This window comes from Pteronotus mesoamericanus, unplaced genomic scaffold, assembly GCF_021234165.1.
Source record: "Pteronotus mesoamericanus isolate MK-2021 breed Mesoamerican mustached bat unplaced genomic scaffold, CSHL_Meso_final scaffold_651, whole genome shotgun sequence".
NCBI classification, from domain to species: domain Eukaryota; kingdom Metazoa; phylum Chordata; class Mammalia; order Chiroptera; family Mormoopidae; genus Pteronotus; species Pteronotus mesoamericanus.
This window is the reverse complement of record NW_026555325.1, coordinates 26,948,271-26,960,798: the sequence shown is the minus strand read 5'-3', so window position 1 is coordinate 26,960,798 and position 12,528 is coordinate 26,948,271. Positions and strand designations below refer to the sequence as shown.

General features: G+C 39.0%; 1 protein-coding gene across 1 annotated transcript in view; it reads left to right on the top strand.

Moving 5' to 3' along the window:
* The first annotated feature begins 2,828 nt into the window (after positions 1 to 2,828).
* SLC38A11 (solute carrier family 38 member 11) overlaps positions 2,829 to 12,528 on the top strand; it is a 47,987-nt gene continuing 38,287 nt past the window's right edge. The window contains exons 1-3 of the mRNA XM_054562335.1: positions 2,829 to 2,867; positions 3,363 to 3,480; positions 5,655 to 5,729. Of these exons, the coding sequence (XP_054418310.1) occupies positions 2,829 to 2,867; positions 3,363 to 3,480; positions 5,655 to 5,729 (232 nt within the window). The remainder of the gene's footprint in view (positions 2,868 to 3,362; positions 3,481 to 5,654; positions 5,730 to 12,528) is intronic.

The window sequence follows — 12,528 nt, the reverse complement described above, 5'->3', positions numbered from 1 at the left end:
GAAAAAAAATTAAATAAAAACTAATTTTTTTAGAGAAACAACCAAAAATCCATATTTTTAGTTCTCTATTCCTTGAACACTACTAGAGAAAGCTGTGAAGTACTATGCAGGTATTAGGCAGGACTATTATCCCCTATGAGCCTTTGTGCTTAATATTGTAACCTACCATCCAAGCTGAAACACTTTTGAGAATGAAAAAGATGTTATTCATAATTACATTGGGACAAGAAGCCTAACCAGGACTGTCTGGGACAAACCAGGGCTCACTGTGACATCACTTTGAATTCACTCTTCAGTGGTGCACTCCCTCTGACTTCCATCCAGAAATGGCATTATAATGGCTTTAGATAATTCTAATAGTTACAGTTAGAAAATGACAAAAATACCTTAACTATGAAATAATGATAACATAGTACCACAAGAATAAGATATTCTTTGATAATGAGTAACATATTGATCAAAGAAGATAGTTATAAGAATGACTTTGTAAGATAATTAATGCAAAAAAAAGAGGAAAGAATACATTTTGATTATTTAGCCAAAATTATCTGAGTAGTCCTTCCAGACCTCTAAAGACTGAGGACGCCTACATCTGGAAAGTTGAGGCATGCTACTAAGGCTCTACTTGTTGCAGCAGCCAAGCCAATAACCTAATACTACAGAGAATATCAATCTTCCATTTTTACAAAAACAAAGGTATACCCTCTTCAGACTCCTTTCTAAGGTTGATGAAAACCCTTTCCCAGGGATGTGGATTGAAAATTTTTACTTCTATTTTCATCCAAACTTGAACCTTAATAATGTCTAAATGGAGTCAGGTTAGCCATTAGGAAGAGCTTTATAAATTCAGACTTCTGCCAAGAGAGAGCCTTCTCAGGTTATTTATAAGAGAGCTGGATGCTATTAGAGGTCAGGTAGCTTAGACAGTAACCAGATAATGAAGAAAAGTAATAATCCTACATGAGCATAATGTATTATATTACACAGATTGTATAATCTGTAAAAAGTTCAGATTAAGGCTCCCCACATTCCTGAAAGTCTGGCTCCCGTGGCCTTTATCTGGGGCTAAGACAGACTCAATAAAACTGCTTATGTGCATGTAATATGCATTTATCCTCTACCTTAATCACTGTATAATCTGAGTAAACTTTAAAGTCCTAAAATGTTAACTGTGTTTATCTCAGCGTGGGTGAGCTGCCAGTGATTCTATGTGTCCTATTCTTTCTTCCTTATGTTTTCTCATTGAGACTTATTGTACTTTTGAAATTACATTAAACAAATAATACTTTTGAAACTATAAAGAAGGTTGTTAAAGTAGATCATTAAAATATGTATTAAAAACTTCTAGTTTCTGGGCCAGCATACAAGAAGCTGGGACCAGAAGATGGAATACTGCATTCCAACCAAAAAACAAGTAAAAAGCTAAACATTTATGGCTACAAATGATGAATTAAAATATAAAGCACAGATGGAAAAGATACATACCAGTTTCATGAATTGGATGACTCAGGATGAAGGGGAAAGAATGGGGACAAGCAAAGGGTTTTTTATTGTGACATTAAATGTTTATTTTTGCAATTTAAAGAAAATATGATAAAATGTGAACATTTGTTAATTTGATGGTTGAGAGTATACGGTGTTCTATAATTCTCTTTAGTTTTTTCGTGTTCTTAAAATGTTTCATAATTTGAAATAAATGTCTATGAACGAGAGCCTCTTTAATTATTTTGCAGTGTATCATGCACACCCATGGCTTTGTGAGCATTATACATGGGATTTATTATACCTATGGTATGTAATCATTAATCCCGTGTATAATGCTCATCCTTATTTTTCCCTCAAAAATTTGGGCAAAAGATGCGCACTATACATGGCAAAATATGTATTTGATAAGTACCAATATTACATTACCACTCTTACTGTCCCTGAAACTGTTCTCTACGTATTCTTTCTGTGACTGACTATCCTTTGGGTCTTTTTCCTCCTCCATAATATAAAAGGGTGAATAAAAGGTCATTTACTATTCTTTCTAGCTCAGATATTCTAGGTGCCTTCCCTTTCTCACCACCCTACACCTCGACGACCCTCCTTTAAGGTCACTCGTTGAATCTGTTATCAATCCGTCTTCCTTTCCCCTCTTTAAGTCTCCTTTTCTGAAAAGTCACAGGTAACATTTGACCAAAGCATGCTGAGTGATCTAGTTTGCTACAACTCTAGAAAAGTTGTTTGTTTTCCATTTAATATAGAACCCCTGCGTTTTCCTGTGCCCTTTTTGCCATAGAAAAGGTGTAGGGAGGAGGTGATAGAAAAGGTACTCCATGGCGCGCGGGGGGAGGGGAGCGGGGCGGGGGGCGGGGGACGAGGGGGCGGAGAGGGCCGCTACTGCTTTCTTATCTGGGCATCTGTCTCCAGCCGTGGAGCAGCTAACTTGGGGATGGACTAAATTAAGGCCATCGTAACTGTGCAACCTGGAAAGGCACCGTGGGCAGAACAAACTATACTTTGAAGCTGGAGCTGGGGTGGGAGTGGGGAGAGAGGGCTGCCCAGATCAAGAACATCTTGCATTTTCGCAGGAGGAGGAAGGTCCATTTGGCTGGGCAAGTCCTGGGGAAAACGTCCCGGGCTGAAGAAGCCAAGTGAGCTCCGAACTGCAACCCGCACGGCCCCCGGAGGTGAGGGGGTGGGGCCAGGGGCGCCGGAGGAACCGCTCGGGCCAGCTTTCCTGCTGCTCCGACCCGGCTGTGCGAGGTTTTGGAGGAGGAAGGGCTGTTTAGAGTGAGGTATCCAACACCGTGAACCTTCCACCGGCTGAGGACCCGGGTGCAGCCATGGGCTACCAGGGGCAGCAGCCCGTCATCCCTACACAGGTAAAACTGGAGACTGGGGCAGGTTCCGAAGCCAAGGTACCTCAAAGCTCCATTCACCCTAAAGCAGAGGTAGGCTTATCTTCACTTGTGGTCCTGGTTAGCTCCATCGAAAGTTTTCTGGAAGAAGTTTTGCCTTGATCTGACTTCTTTTTTTTTTTCTTTTTCCTTGCCAGGCACTTTTCAGTGTAACCCCTTTCATTTCACAAAATCACATCGTTGACTCCCTAACATATCCTGTACTCTGGGATTCCACATGGCATCCGCGAACTTGGTGCAACTTTAATTTGGACGTTTTAGGATGAAGCTTGTTTGCAAAGCTCTGTTGAGCTACTAGCTATTATTGTTACTCTTTATTATTATCATCATTTCTTATTATTGTGATTGACCTTATCATTACTGATACCATGTTAGTCTACTATATTGCATATTTAAAATTTTTTTTGAACTAGTAAAAATTTGTTTGTTTATTATTGGCCATTTTGTATATTTAACTAGAGCGATCTAGATGACAAAGAGATCCTCGTTTCCGAACATAAGCACAAAGGGAAAACTTGTCGTCAGTCTGCTGCTGTTTTTAATGTTGTCAACTCTATTATAGGATCTGGTATAATAGGTAAGTGTTGCTTTGTTGTTGTCTTAAAATTTTAAGTGAAAAGGCCAAATTTAAGACTCTTATTTTTAGTGTCCATTGATTTTTTTTTTAGAGTAAGGATCTTAAATGATAAAATTGGTAACTGCCTTCCATAGCGTTTCATCCTTCCTCTGTAACAATGGGCATCACATCAGTCCTTTTTTTGCTGAAGATGGAGTTGTGATCCACACTCTTTGCACAGTTGAGAGCATCTCCCTCTTGTGTTAGGTTAGGCAGAACTTCATATGGGCGATGCTGAATTTTTTTTTATAGGCTGCATGGACAATTGATAATGTTATCTAATTTACTTTTCCCTCTTCCAGAAGTGTCCATCTTACCTGAGTCACCTTTCTATAACCTTCTAGATGGGTAAAACCTCCAGATATTTGGAAATATTGGAGGTACAAAAGTTTAATGTGAAAACATAACAGTCCTGTGAAAAATTAAATCCATACAATAGTACCTTACCAGTCGATACAGTGTTAACTTTAAAGTACAAACATTAATTTATATTAATTTTAAATATCATTTAATCAACAAATAGAAATTGGTTAAATAAAAACACATATAATTTTTTAAAGAAAGGAGCCAAATCATAATCAAAAGATATGAGCAGCTCATATTTTCCCAATTTGAAACAAGGGGAAAATTATGACAAAATTAAGTGCATTGCATTATAGTTATAAAGGTATCAACAGAGACAAGAAGGAAGGAGGGAGGGGGGTGGGGAAAAGGAAGGGAAGGGGAAAGTCAAGGAACATATAGCAAGGACTCATGGACAAAACCAAAGGGGAAGAGCTGAGGGAGGGAAGGAGGGAGGGGGCAAGGGAAAGTGGTGGGGGGGAGGCAGAGACAAATGTATTTGAAAAAATAAATTAAAATAAAATTTAAAAAAAAGAAAAATGAAAAACAAACAAATAAAAAAGGAAATATTGAAAAATAAATAAATAAATAAAGGTAGTTATTTTTTCCATACTTTTTTTGTTATTTGAAAACATACAATTTAAGAAAAAGTAGGGACAAAACAGAATTGTGCACTAGTCATTGAGAATATTATTTTTGCCCGTGGCATTTTGACATTTTAGTCACAGTTATCATTGAATATTTATCTGAACCGAGCTGATGATTTTTTTGTTTGTTTTACTTGTTTCCATATATATATATTATTTTTTCAAATGGTATATCAAGTGGCGGTCCCTGAAGCAAAGCAGTAAAAAGTAAGGTCAAAGACTTGTTTGAAATTTTGCCTCCACGTACCACAGAGATGTGGGCAGCTCTACTTGGCAGAATTTCAGACATAATTCCTGATTTAAACTCCTTAAACTGATCCATGTCAGCAACATTTAAAGTACCTCTTTATTATGCTCAGATGATTTTTTCTTTATTTTTGGAGAAAGAGGAGGGGGGAGAGAGAGAGAGAGAGAAACAAACAAACATTGATTTGTTTATCCACTTGTTTATGCATTCATTGGTTGCTTCTCGTAGGTGCCCCGACCAGGGATCGAACCCACAACCTTGGCATGTCAGGACAATGCTCTAACCAACTGAGCTACCTGGCCAGGGCCAATTTTTCAGAGAGTAAAATTCTGGGTGGAAATATTTTCAAGTATTTTATTTTACATAATCTAAAATTTTCATTTCCAAAAAAAATCCATAAGAAAATATTCCATATTATCCCCTTCAGCTTTATAAAAAATTTTGCCTTCTAATTTTTCTCTCCTTTTCCTACATGGTTGCCCATTTTGACTCCTCATATTTCATTATCCTTCTGAGCTCTTTTATCCTCTCTGCTTTCCCAGAGAGCAAGGGAAGAAAGCTTTGGGTCATTACTCTCCATATTCTAGGTCATATGATCCCCTCACCCTGACGTGAACATTATTTGTATGAACTAGCATCTATTTTTTATATTCTGCTTTCTTATTCATATTCCATCACCTCATAAACTTACTCTCCATATATGTCCTTAGAACATTTTATTCTGAAATACGTATTAATATGCTAACATTTAATTTTATAGTCATAAGCATTGTTTATAATTATGTCATATAAATATCTCAGTGTACTTAGCCTATCATATACAGGAATTGGGAAAATAAACTTCTGTATTTCTATATGTTTTATTAATGTGATGGGTGGGGCATTTTATGTTTTTCCAGGATTACCTTATTCAATGAAGCAAGCTGGCTTCCCTCTTGGAATATTGCTTTTATTCTGGGTTTCTTATGTTACAGGTAAAATACTATATAATTGCTAATTCCTGCAATTTAAATTACACAAGGACTATTTTACACACACACATAGAGTAATTGAATTTACTAATTATACTGGATCAAGGAATCCTAAAGAATTTAGACATTTATGTCTGAGAAAATTTACTTTTCTTTCTAATCTTCTGAACAGATTAGAAAAGCATTATACACTGTATTACCAAGCCTAAATCCTTTTCATGTGCCCTTTCATTTTATGCAGAAAGTAGTAGGCGGGGAAGTCATTTTAAATGCTGATTAAAGCTAAGACAGCTGTGGTCTGAAAGTGTAGTAGTTAGGACTTCCTTCCCCACAGGGACCACGGGCAGGTGCACATGAATGACAAACCTTCTCCAGCTCTTTGGGCAGGTGTTCCCACCTTGCCTTTGCCTGCTCAGGTTTCCTGCCTGCCCCTGTCTTTAAGTGCAGCAATAAGGTGCTTCTAGACTACTTCTCTTCTGCTTCCCCCTTTTCCTGTAATGTGTTCATTCACACTCACGTTTTGCCATTCGCCGTTCTAAGTGCAGACTATACAACTCATAATCATGTCCTCTTCCTTTTGTCCTTATCTCTGCCTTGTCATCCCTCCCACTCACCTCATGACAAACGCAGGGTCTTTCCTCTACCTTGGGGTGACTGGAATAGGCAGCAAGACACTGCCTGCTGTGGTTGATGCTGTGGTGGCCGCCACGTGTAGTCACCTAGGTGCCTTTCTACCAGGTAATGCAAAACAACTTAGCTGTCCCCTTCTCCAGAGTGTTGACCTGGACCTCAGTGGTACTGCCTTCCTGTGAGGTTATAACCCCCCTGCTGCCATTTTCCCAGAGCCTTCAGCCAATGACTGCTTGATATAGAAACTTGCCTCCAACAGAGACCAACCTGTGGTGCAGTTGCAGCTCTGGAGTGCCGCCGCTGCAGGGCTGAGCGGCAACTGGTCTCCACATGGGACCCATCCCTGCTGAGGGGTTCCCCTGCCCCATCCTCTCACACCCCTTCTCCTGGGAGCACTCCCTCAAATCCCTTGCCTAAGAATCTGTGTCTAAGCTCTGCTTCTGGGGACCCTACCAACATGCTAGTTCTCATAAACTCTCAGGCTTCCAAGTCCAGCCAGTAACTGTTCTTTTTCTCAGGCTGAAGAAAAGCGAGAGCAAAGCATGTAGAAGATAAATCAGAACTGCAAAAGTACTGGGCTCCCTTCCCCTGCTTTCTTCTCTCCACCCAAAACCTAAGCTGCTTTTAGTTTCTACAGCTCTTAAGTAAATTTGTAATTTAGTAATGTGGGATCTATAATTTTGTGCTTATTTAGGGTCATTGGTGTTTGAAAATTGAATTCTGTTCATAAAAGCATTTATCACACTAAAAAATCCTATTCAAGGATTGACCCTTGTCCTTTCTAATTTCCTGCTTCCCAGTCAATCAGCACTGACAAATAATTAATTTCCACCCAAACATAATAACCATGGCTTATTAAAGTGCATTGTAAATATGTGTGCACATTAAAATAATTAAAATGTGTATCTCTTAAGACTTCAGTACCTGAGGAGAATGAACAATTTGCTAAAGCCAAATCATATTAAACACAAATAAATCATACCATGAATAACTTTCTCAACTGATACTATATAAAAACCTATAGCAATTAATGTGAGCAGCCATTTGCAAAGTCATATATTGTAAAACTATTAAACAGTGGAAATTACTTAGTCTTATGAATTTAGTTATATGATCAAAATCCTTGAATTACTGGTAAATAAAAGAAAACCACACAAAAGGAAAAAATTGTATAGATTATGATTAATTTTGTTTTTAAATAGGTCTTTAAGAGCAAAATGTACAAGCAGGCTATGATACTTTTTCTTTAAATTGACACTGTAATTACACAGTGATCTGTCTCTAGTGTTAATTCTTTTGTCTTTTTAAGGCCTCTAATGAGGCATGACCAGTTCATTGGGTGGTTTTTCCAAGTTCTGTTTCCATGTTCATGAAATGTTGAGAAACAAAAAAAGAATTATAAATACTTATAACAAATAGTTTTATTTTAAATTGCTTTAAGATTTTTTAATTTGTTGATTAGAGTAAAATAATTTTTATTGTCTAAACATACAGAATGATTTAAAAGAAAATTTTCATGTTGAATTACATAAGCTCATTCATAGATTACCTAAAGTTTGCATATAATATATTTAAAGTGAGATCAAAATGTTATAGTGATTGATATTTGATATTCCTAAATCTTTTAAGGTAACATATTTATAGCCTCTCTTTTACAAGCAGATGAAATCATTTACATTCATCATTGACTAAATTTTTAGCAAATTGTTAACTTCAACCCATACATTTTGAACTTTTATGAAACAGCATTCTCATTCCAAGCATACAGTTCTTTACCAAAAATTTACAACAGCTGTGAAATTGATTACCTCCTCTCTGTTACTCAGGTTTTCATTGATTCTTTCTTTGGCTAATAAGTGTTTTACTACATTTATCATCTGTCCACTTTTAGAGCAGTCCTCCATATTGCTGCAAGAGTTATCATTATAAAACCTTGGCCCAATCACTGCCGCTCCCCCAATCAAAGCATTCCAAGACCCCATAATGACAACAGGAAAAAATTATTGTTCTCAGGAGGCCATGGGCTCTCCGCGGTCGCGGCGCTGCTGCTGGCGCATCTGTTGGTGCTAGTCGAACTTGAGATGCAGGGCTCCCACCCTTACCCAACCAGTCCTGAAGACAGAATGAGAGGGGCTTCCTATCTCCAGGTCCTGCTGCTGCTGCTGCTGGTGCTGCCGGGTTACTACACCTGGTTCCGCCTTGCTCCACACTCTCTCAGCGCTTGTGCAGGGAATGCTGCTCCCCTCTACCCCGGACTACTGAGGGCGAGGCCAGCGACCTGCTGCTGCTGCAGCTGCCCTGCCGGTTTCCTCCACCGCCATCGGGTACACCGTGCTGGGTCACTGGCTGGGGCATCCTCTTCCCAGAGTGATTTTGGGGGACCCCTGACCTGCTTGAAGTCTGATGGTGAGCTGGGGCAAGGTCCGTGCCCTGCCCTACAGGCCAGGTGTACATACCAAAGAAGCCATTTACAGCCGCTGGAGTCAGGCTTGCCTTGGCCTCTGATGTGATGACAATGATCTGCAGTCAGATGCTGGGGTCCCTCAGCTACTTGGTCCCTCTGGAAACCTGCACATCCCCCACCCTGGCCACTTCTGACTAGAGGCTCAGAGGCCTGATAAAGCTAAGGGGCCATCCGTCCATCCATCTGTCCAACCCCTGCCTTCTTTGGGCTTTTCAAAACGAGCTGTCAGCACTGCTCCAGGAGCCTCCCATGTGCGGGGGGTCTCACACCCCTGCCATTCTTTCTGCTCATTTATCCTCCTTGGCTCCAGCCAGGTCTGGGCCTGGGCATTCACAGGCAAGTGACATTCCCAGTCTGGGCTGTATGCCCCTCTTTTCCTGGCGGAAGCCAGGGAGATTTGAAGTGTAGAGGCATTCAGCTCCAAGGAGATGGTTCTCCATTTCTAGCTTTGAAGATAGTGGAGGAGGGAGGAGTGGGAGAGTGTCGTGTGGAAAAGAACTGCAAACAGCCTCCGGGAGCTGAGGGCAGCCTTGGTTGACAGCCTTCAGGAAAAAGGAAACCTCAGTACTATGACCACATGGAACTGAATCCGGACAACGCCTGACCTAGCATGGAGGCGAATTCTTCCCCCAGCCTCCAATGAGAGCCCACCAGGCCAAGTCCTTGATTTTAGCCTGGTGAGACCCTAGGAGGAAAACCCACCTGAGCCCACCCAGATTTCTGGGCCACAGAGCTGTGATTTAATAAATTTGTGTTGTTTACAGCTGCAAAAAAAAAAAATTATCGTGCTCAAATCCCTTCATAATGTAGTCACAGTTTGAATCTTCAGTCTCATCTCCAACTACACAAACCTCTCTTTCACCCTGTCACCAACACTGCTATGTGTGAATCTTATGTTTTAGCTATTCTGGACTATTTCATCCCTCACACATAGCATATGCTTCCGCACTACCTTCCCTTGCACAGCCCCCTGCTTGACATTCTTCTTTTTTTGTTTCCTTTTTCTCTACCTGGTGAAATCCTGCTCATCCTTCAAGGCACTACTCAACTTTTCTGTGAAGCTTTCCTAGTTTTAAAGAAGTAGATTTAATTGCTATGCCCCGTGTGCTTGCAGAATATTTTAAAATATGTTTATTGGGTCATTTATCATATTAAATTTGAATCCTGCTGTATATTGATCACTGATTGATTTCAGCAATATTTATTGACACTGCTGCCATTGTAGCAATGAAGAGCATTATTCCTGCCTGTGTGAAGCTCACTGCTTAGTGTCAGGCAGACAAAAATACAGCGTTACAATACTTCACTAAAAATACCGTAATAAAAATATATGCATGATGATAGGGACATTGGCATTTAACACAGCCTCAAAGGAGCAGACATGTTTTGAAGAGGAGATACCTCCACTAAGTGTTTATAAAAATATGCAAGTGAGTAAAGAAAATGGAAGGTTACTTTAAGGAGATGGAAATGTAGAAATACAAAAGGGAACTGTATAATTACTCAGCCTGGTTAAAGTGTAGGGTTGATGTTTGTACTTAAGTAGAGGGAGAGGCTGGTCGAGAGGTTTGCAGGGGGAGTTATGAAGGTTCCCATGAATGGCTCTATCGTCACCATAATTTTCTGAGGACTGCCTGGATGCTGAGCACAAAGCCACCACTATACTTAATCCTTCTGACTCCAGGAAGTAGGTATTCATGTTCTCCTTTAATGAGGGAGGAAACTGAACCTTCAGTGGATTGAAATGACTTCTCCAAGGTCTACAGTTACTTGCAACAGAGTTGAGGTTTTGGTTAAGTACATGGATTCTGGGACCAGACTAATCAGGGTCCAAATCCTGACTGCTCCATTGCTAGCCCTGTGAAGTTTGGCAATCTACTTAGCCTTCTGTGCCTCACTTTTCTCATTTATTAAGTGAGGGCTACCTAGGATAGTTGTAAAGACTAAACAAGTTAATATATGTAAAGCATTTTTTAAAAGGCCTGGCACTCAGTAGGTTATTGTAAAAGTATTTGGTAGTATTTTTGTGGTTGTAATATAATAAAACTTCAGCTAAGTCAAGTCCTTCACTCAAGGTCACACAGATAATAAATAATGTTTTCTGCCTCATGAAAAGGAGTTGATTTTTACTAGATGGCATTAGAGGATCCCCTGGAGTATTTTAAGCAAAAGACATGATCAGATTTATGATATGGTCAGACACATCTGAGGGGAAATGTTGAGAAAGTCTTAGCAGATGCCAAAAATGTTCTGGTAGAGAGTGAGATTGGTGGATGAGGAAAGTATTTGGAGGTTACTGCAGTAACCCAGATGGTATATGATAAAGGCCTAAACATTAAAATAAAGCAGACTAGAGATTAGAAATGAAGGGATACAGTTGAATAATTTGTGATGCAGTAATGGACTTGGTGGCCAAAGGAACACAAAAGAAAATGAATAATGAGAAGTCTAGGCAATTCTCAAATTTCTGTTGATACTGTTTACTGATTGGAGAAATATGGATGAAGAAGCAAGTTCCAAAACAAATATGTAAATTAAAATGTGGATATTTTAAAACTGAGATGTCTCTGAGATCTCCAAGGTGAAATATTTATTAAGCAGCTAGATACAGAAATCTGGGGTTTTTGAGTCTGGGCTAGAGATACAAATTTGGGGGTTACTAACATCTACAGGAAAGTTGAAACCATGGACATGAGTGAGATCACAGTAGGCCATCTTGAACAGTGAGAAAAAGTCTAAGAATCCAAAATAAAAGAAAACTGATATAAAACTGAGTATAAATGGCCAAACAAGGTAAGAAGAAATCTAAGAAAAAGTGATGTAAGAAAGGCCAGGGGAGAATTGTTGAAAAAGAGGGGAATGGCGAACAGAAAAAAAATTGTCACTGAAAGAGCAAATAAAATTAAGACTTAGGCCATGTCAATTGGACTTACCAACTTGGAGTTTATTGAAGAACCTTAAAGAAGTTTCAATGTGTGGGAAGGAATCGGGATGGAAATCATACTGGAATTATTTGTATTTTCATCTTTGTCTTTTAACACATTTCCAAATTACTTAAAGGACAAAAAATAACAAAATCACCTGTGGTGAAACCATGAGCAAGAGAAGAGTGAAAGAATCACACCCTGTACATAGCTGTGCACCTAATACAACTGCATTGTTTTTCACTAGGTTAAATGTTACTCACTAGGTTCACTGAGGTAAATGAAGAAAAACAAAGAAAGATATTAACTTTTAATTATATAACACCTATCTGTGTATATCTTCAATTTCAACTTAAAATTGAAACTTAAATCTCTAAAGTGTAAATTAAAAATTCTTACAGCAAGCTCTTAGCCATAACTATAAAATAGAGGTACTAGTTGTACTTTGTTAGAAAGCAAATGATCTGAGTCTCCTAAGTCTATTTTTTATGCATACTTACAGCATTTTTCATTTTCAGTCTTCACATGCTGAATGCCTATGAAATACTTGATTACCTACATTCTGTTGCTTGGCCATTGAGCCACATCCTATTAATGGTTGTTGCATTGGTTAGGTTAGGAAGTAAAATGAAATACTGATGCTCGACTATCGTCTGCGTATCTTCTTCTGTCCAGTTCATCACATGGATGTGTTAAGTATACTTGCATCTTGATTGAAAAATATATAATTGAAAACAGTACCATTTCATGAAAAGTAATGTTTTATGGGAAGGAAGTAAGCCTT